The sequence below is a fragment of the Gekko japonicus genome, unplaced genomic scaffold, assembly GCF_001447785.1.
Source record: "Gekko japonicus isolate JY-2015 unplaced genomic scaffold, Gekko_japonicus_V1.1 scaffold354, whole genome shotgun sequence".
Lineage (NCBI taxonomy): Eukaryota > Metazoa > Chordata > Lepidosauria > Squamata > Gekkonidae > Gekko > Gekko japonicus.
This window is the reverse complement of record NW_015161415.1, coordinates 232,974-240,649: the sequence shown is the minus strand read 5'-3', so window position 1 is coordinate 240,649 and position 7,676 is coordinate 232,974. Positions and strand designations below refer to the sequence as shown.

The window sequence follows — 7,676 nt, the reverse complement described above, 5'->3', positions numbered from 1 at the left end:
AGGGAAAGGTGAGAATATGGCAGCTGCCAGGAGGAGGGAAAGAAGAAATAGTGTGAGAGGGAGATAGGGAAGCTGAGGTGCCTCTTGCGAGTCCAAGAATTTCCCCACTGTGCAGCTGGGCCTGGACTGGTAGCTGGCACTGTGCAATTTGGCCAGATTTTTCCCTAGAAGAGGCTACCAGAGGAAAAACTGAAGACTGGGAGGAGGTACAGATAGATACAGGTGAAAGAGATACAGGTAGACACAGCTGTGAAAGAAAGAATGAGGCAGAAAAAGGAGAGAGGCTAAGGGGGCTTTCAGGTAAAGGAAAGAGGAAATAGTGGGGGAGGGGAAAATGAAATGTCCCCCACAAGTCCTTGCCCGTCCCTCACTTGTATATTCTGATTGTCAACCCAACCAGATCTGAGGATTCTTTAAACCAGAGATTGGCCCTGTGAATGAACAATACAGATCTTTCTACAACCTGAAAACACCCCATGTTTGCAGAAAAATCTGAAATATATATTAAAAAAATACATTGGGTGGTTAAAATGATAAATGGAGCACCTGTAAAAATGGATGCCCTCAGTGCCCATTGCTAGGCAATCACAACAGTTTGCCAGCATTCCAGGCTTGGTTTCTTTCCATAAAAGCTAAGGGAGGGGGCAGGGCCCTTTCTAGAACTGTGAAATATAAAAAAAAATACATTGGGTGGTTAAAATGATAAATGGAGCACCTGTAAAAATGGATGCCCTCAGTGCCCATTGCTAGGCAATCACAACAGTTTGCCAGCATTCCAGGCTTGGTTTCTTTCCATAAAAGCTAAGGGAGGGGGCAGGGCCCTTTCTAGAACTGTTTTGGCATTTGAGGGAGGTCTCATCTGGGCCAAGCCAAGAATCAACCACTGGGCTACCACCTGGCTTGCTTGCTTCTGTTCAGCAGCAGCCACCCTATAACAGCCAGTGTGGTATAGCAATTAGAGATTCAGAATAGAGTCTAGAAGACACATGTTCAAATCACCGATCTGCCATGGAAGTTCACTAGGTGACCTTGGGCCATTCCCATAGTTTCAGCCTAACATACCTCACAGGATTGTTATGAGGATAAAAGAGAATGATGTAAGCTGATTTGGTCCCAACTGTGAAGAAAGGTGGAGTATATGTGAAGTAAATAAAGAATAAATATAGCTGAAGATGGAAGGCAGATAAAAAGGCGTCTGAGAAGGAGAATGGCTGAGAAGAAAAGAGGATAGGGGGCTTGCCATGAGGAAGGGAAGAGTAACTATGATTCTATGATTGGGAGCCTTCCTGACCTTCTCAGGCAGGCCATTCCACAAGGCAGGAGCCACAATGGAGAAAGCACATGTATGGGCAGTTGTTGGTTTTGTCCATTTGCAGGTAGGCACCTGCAGAAGTTTCTGCTGACATCAATTAAAGTGATGTGGTGGAGCAAAGGGAGAGAGGTTGTCCCACAAATAAGATGGGACAAGGCCATGAAGGGCGAAGTATGTGAGAAGTGATACTTTCAATAGAACCTGGTAAAAATTGGGGAGCCAATGGAGTGTCTGCAGGATGGGAGTTGTATGCATGCTCCATCTAGCTTCTGCTAATAGCTGAGATGCAGCATTCTGGACCAGTTGGAGTTTCCAAGCTGATTTTGAGAGGAAACCAATATATACTGCCTTACAGTAGTCTAGTCTCAGTGTTACTGTGACATGGATCCAGGTGGCCAGATCAGGTGTATCAAGGTAAGGGGCCATCTTATGGACTAGGCTGAGTTGGTAGAAGTCATTTTTGCAGCTGGATGAACTTGCTCCAGGGGTAATAAAGCTGGATCCAGTATAGCCCCAAGGCTTTGAACTGAGTCAGCAAGGGTCAGTTGAACTCCATCAAAAGTGGGAAGAACAATGTGGGTCAAGACCTCCTCTTTCCCAGCCAGTGTTCCCTCTGTCTTTTCAGGGTTTAGTTTCAATTTGTTCACTCTTAGCCAGTTAACTACCATGGCCAGGCAGCAATTCAGGACCTCTTCTGCACCACCAGGGTTTTGGATAAGGATATATAGAGCTGACTCTTGTCAGCATATTGATGGCAACCAGCCCCAAAACTATGAAGGATTTCTTCTAAGGGCTTAACATAGAGATTGAAAAGCATGGGGATAGAATCGTGTCATGTGGAACTCCACAAAATAGGTCCAACACTGAAGAGAACTGGTTTCCAATAGATACCGTTTGAGTCTGAATCATGAGGGAATGATTTGAACCAGTTCAATGCACATCCCCTGATATCTACTTCTGCCTTCCTGTGCCTCAACAAGATATTATGATCTACTGTATCAAAGGCTGCAGATAAATCCAATAAGAGCAACAGAGAGGGTTGGCCTTTGTCTACACTCAGATGGAGGTCTGTCTCATAGCTTGGCATGAAGCCAGACTGAAAAGCTCCTAGAGCAGATGAGATACCCAAGAAGACTTGGAGTTGGCCTGCTACTGCTCTCTGTCACTTTCCCCAGAAAGGATAGATTAGAGACTGGTTAATAATTCGCCACATCATTTTTCTGTAGGGATGGTTTTTACAGTAGCGGATGGCTAACTGCCTCTTTCAGTGACCAAGGGAAGGTGCCTTGCATTACTGACTGATTTAATAGACTAGAAATAAGGCTCATTGTGGAAATAAATACAATGAGCTCTAGAAAGAGGCTCTGGGCGGGTGCCCCGGCCTCGAGCACTCAGTGTCAATTTGCTGTGGTGACCTCAGCAGGGTATAATGACACCAAGTCCACCATTTTCTCCAGAGGAACTGATCTCTGCTACCTGAAGAAAAGTTTTAATTTTGAGTGATCTCCAGCCCTCACCTGGAGATTGGCAACAATAGTTCACCAGGAGGGAATAGCTGGTTTGGAGGGTGGAGTCTATGGTATTGTACCTGTGTGAGGTCCCACCCCTCCTCAACCCCTACCCTCTCCAGGCTCCACCCCTCAAATCTCCAGGAATTTCCCAACCTGGAGTTGGCAACCCTATCTCCTTCCCAGCCAACCATCAATCTACCTTGATCTGCCCCTCTGACTTCAGCTTTCCATATCCAGCCCCCACCTGGAGATTGGCAACAATGGTTCCCCAGGAGGAACTGTTTGGTTTGGAGGGTGGAATCTATGGCATTGTACATGTCTGAGGTCCCACCCCTCCTGAAACCTCACCCTCTCCAGGCTCCATCCCTCAAATCTCCAGGAATTTCCCACCTGGAGTTGGCAACTCTATCTCCTTCCCAGCCAATCATCAACCTACCTTTATTTCCCCCTCACTCTTCAGCTTTCCACCCCCCCACCTGCAGCCTCTACTGTGCTTTGAAGCCCTGACTGCTACGTCACATTGGCTGTCATACAGGGGCCATCTCAGCTGGTTATAAGGACACAGAGTCCACCATTTTCTCCAGGGGAACTGATCTCTGCCATCTGGAAAGCAGTTGTAATTCTGAGTGATCTTCAGCCCTCACCTAGAAAATAGCAACAATGGTTTCTCCCAACAGGCACTTAGGGGAAATGTATTTTACCTCAGAACAGCAACAGCAAACTATTTAGAATATTAGAGGCAAAGGCCAATGAGGCCGCATATGCAAATGACCTCTGTGTTCTGAGGCAAAGGTCAATCAGGTCACATATGCAAATTATCTGTGTTCTGACTGGCTATGGGGGGGGAGAGGAACAGCAAACTGTTTAGAATGTTGGAGGCAGGACTCAGGCAATGCAACCAGTGGATAGGGAGACCCTCTGAATGACAGATCACGGAGCCAACTGATTTGGAAGCGTGTTGGAATGTTCAGGGGAGTCCATGACCAGAACAGAATTATATATAAGGAGAGATGCTAAGAAGTTGTTGATGCAGTTCTTACATGATTTTTCGCAGCCAGGATGGGCAAGGATCCAGGGTTCAAGGACTGGCTTCGCCAGATGCAGGGACCTTGTCTACATCCGTCATGGGATCTGGGTCAAAATGATCCATAAATAGCCTGAGCAGTGAATTAGGCCTTTCTTCTGGTTACCAGTGTTATAACTGACATCCAGATCAGAGCGTATTTTCAATATTTAATCAGCAAAACACTTGGCAAAAGTATCACAGCTAATTATCCGTTTTTGGGACAATAGAGGCTAAAATTTAGGCATCAACAAATGCTAAGCTACCTTGAACAATTGGGATGAACGTGGGCTAACTGATGCTATAGTAGTAGTGAAGTAACCTTTCTTTGCTGCCATCACCACTGTTTCATAGGTCTTACAGTGAGCTCTATAGCATCATCTGTTAGATTCAGTATGATTTCTCTGCCAGCACCATTCTAGATAGCTGCCAGCCCTTTTTAGATCACCCAGCTCTGTGGTAAATTAGGGGGCTGGGTTTTGTCCCAAGGGCAGGAGAGGTTGATGAGGGGCACCTTTGTCTGTAGTTTCAAGGAACTTCACGTTCCACATTTCCCTCTTCTCTAAATTCTTTTCAGTTGTATTGGATGGGATTTCCTACAGTATCTCCATTACTAAAACATTCATATTTTAATAAAAAACATCTTATAGAAATGCTATTACTGGCAATTTTACAAGTCATTCTTAATGCTGCACTATTGACTAGCTTTTATGATAAACTTTCCTTTGCTAAGTAAGGATATGTGTAATTATATGGATATGCAGAACCATTAAAATGTCACAGGTATTTCATTATCTTGAGCATACAAACACTGTGCAGTCCTAAACTGAGTTTGGCATTCGGGAAGCTAGTTTTAAGTACTGGAAATTAGGAGATGCCACTGTGTGATGCAGTAATCTGTGAGTGTACTATTTATTTTGAAAGTAAATGTAATGGACATTTAGTAATACTTGATAATGGGTACAGTATTCTGTTTTAGGTAAAAATATGAAGATTATATGTCAGAACTACTGAGGATCATAATTTATATTGTACATTTAATGTGCAACATGCTTTAAAATTTGTACCATATTTGCCCATGATATAGACCACTAGTATTCTTATTTTATAAATCAGGTCTGAGACTGGGAGACAATCACTTAGCCAAGGCCATAAAATGACTTCAAGGCAGTAGGCTTCCAAACATGTCCAAAATATACTTAGCCAGTGGATTACACTGTTTTTGCTATGTATTAATTTAGAAAAGCCACTCTATGTGATGGTGGTAATCATGGGGAAATTGTACTGTAGGAATAAAAACAAAGAATCCCCAGTCTTGCAATAAAACTTTGGCTGACTTTGACTCATACTGTTTGTGGTCCACCTGGATTTCATGTTACATATTCATATGTTTTCTTAGAGCCTGTTGTCTTCTGCTGCTTTAAAAGAAACGTAGCTTAAATTTAACTTTATAATCTCTTGTTTTGGATCAACTTGCATAGTTTTACTATTCTGCTTGCTTTTATATTTACCCATGGAATATGTACGCATGCCTAGATGATTTGTTTGCATAATGGGAAAAGTAAAATATAACTTGGAAAATACCTTATTTTTTACTGCATCCTGTGCTGGTTGGTCTTCATCTTCCTTAAATATAGTGTCTTCATACTCTTGTTTAAATACAGTGTCTTCAAGAGTGGCCAATCCATAGTCATAAAATGTAACAGACTGTTGGTTAGGTGGTGCTAACTTCACCACAGGCATAAAAAAATGGAGAAAGAGAGCAAACTGCTTCAAAGTCTTCATTGCAAAAGATCAGGCTTGTATTGAGCTGGAAGGGCTATGGAGAATGAATTCTTTGTGACTGGGGGGAAAAAGCAATCTGTCAAAACAATATTTAAAGCCTAGTAGACTAGTTGGCAGTAGTTTCTAATGCAAAAGGAACATGGAAAGAGTATTAACTCTTAGTGTCCTAGATTTAAATAGTTTTAATCTTAAAATAAGCGTAATTAACCATTTTTTGTGTAAAGTTTTCATCTAAAAGCTGATACAATTGCAAAATATGTTTTGTGAATTTGAGTGCTAAGAGGAGTGTTTATAAAATGTAATTTGAATCTGGTTTGTGCAGTAAATAAATAGTTAAAAGAAGAAGCAGGGCTCAGCTGAGCCTAGCCTGGGAATGAAAAGAATATTTTAATGGTTTATTAAGAGCTATTTTTCTATAGTAAAATTGATATATTCCAAAACATATCTATTGTCCATGTTGGCTCTGAAATAGAAAACTAAGAGAGAAATGTAAGTTCATTTAAGAGCAAAAATTCTATCAAGGGAAAGTATTATACCAGGGTAGTATGTAAGGTAGATACCATATACACAAAACCAGACCCCAAACAAAATACATACAACTGTAGTCCTATAGCTGTAAGACAAAACCATTTACTATGAAGATAAGTCCTTGAAGAACACCTACCTTTTTAGTTGATTGAGATCACCTTTACGATTTTCTAAATGCAATCACTTCTTTTTATCCATTAATTCCAAATGACTAGATAAATCATGGATTATTTTCAACAGGCTGAAATACTACTGTAAAGATTGACAGGCTTTAAAATACTTTATGTGGGGTAGAGAGGAACTGTGCCAGCATTCTTTCCTGGAGCAAGAGGTAATATATATCCTGGAATGCGGTCTTCTGCAAAAAAAGAGTAGTGTTTCAAGGTAAGTCAATCTTGCAGAAGTAACATATTGAATCAGATCCCAATATGTTAACCTAGCTGCTCTTATTGTTAAAAAAAATGTAATGAATCAGCTTCAGCTTCAGGCAGTAAAGACAAGCAAAAGCATATGGTTTTCATTAAGTTTAGTGTTTTAATGGGAGACAAAGAAGCTGACTTCCGTTTCAGATGTCTGTAGAGCTGAAACATTCACATTCCATTTTAGTCACTTGGTGCAATAAACTGCTGCAGTGCAATTCGAATGCATACAAAAAAAGCTCGAACTTTTGTAGTATAAACTTCAAAGTATTCATCAGCAAACACTTCTTTCCACTGATGAGTTCCGGTTCTTTCCTTAGCAACATTAGAAGTAGTAATGCTTCCAGTTTTTTAGAAGTCTGTCTAGCATTCCAGACTGATACCTCATCATACAAAATACTGGAGTACTTTTATTTAGAATACACTTGAGGTAGAAACACAATGCATACTAAGGCATTTCATTAGGAGTGCCATTAAGTCCTAAGTCCTGTTATGAGAACTGTTCTCACAACTGCATGCCTCTTTAAGGAAAAAACAGACCCCAAACAAAAAACTTTGTTGGTTTAATCAGACAGTGAAGATAAACAAGACCCAGATGTACAAACAACATTTTTATATTGAAATGCAACACTGTTGGAACTGTTTGTGGTTTGCCAGTATTATGTTACTTTTAGTTAGGTCACTAAAAGAAGATGTATCAGCTGAGTAGTTTAAGTTGGAGGGTTGAAAAAAGCCCAAAGCTGTGCTGTTGAAAAATGTTTATTTCCCCACAAAAGCCAGAGATCTGAAAACAGCTGTTGGTTTTGGAACGCCTCAGATGGAGGTGGATGCTTCAGTTTAGTACATTTACAATCTATGTTTATAATGCTTTGTTTGAAATTTGATCTCTTTGCCCATAACTATTTCCCAGTATATCCCTGCACAGATTGGGAGTAATTTTAGTAAATGAAGCAAGGCATCTTTAAAGTGGCCTGTTTTTGCACCTTGGCATATTTAAAGAAGGAAGCATGTTTAAAAAGGAATGTTGAACAAGGCATGTCTAACAAGGAATGCCTGTA

The 7,676-nt window shown here is 41.1% G+C and overlaps 2 protein-coding genes across 2 annotated transcripts in view; one reads left to right on the top strand and one right to left on the bottom strand.

The window, feature by feature from the left end:
• The window catches only part of OGN (osteoglycin), a 19,748-nt gene extending 13,064 nt beyond the window's left edge, over nucleotides 1-6,684 (bottom strand). Inside the window, exons 1-2 of the mRNA XM_015427606.1 lie at nucleotides 6,336-6,684; nucleotides 5,471-5,729 (exon numbers count right to left, since the gene is read on the bottom strand). Coding sequence (XP_015283092.1) covers nucleotides 5,471-5,671 — 201 coding nt within the window. The 5' untranslated portion in view covers nucleotides 5,672-5,729; nucleotides 6,336-6,684. The remainder of the gene's footprint in view (nucleotides 1-5,470; nucleotides 5,730-6,335) is intronic.
• CENPP (centromere protein P) overlaps nucleotides 1-7,676 on the top strand; it is a 236,413-nt gene that overhangs the window by 36,811 nt on the left and 191,926 nt on the right. The gene's annotated exons all lie outside the window — the stretch shown is intronic.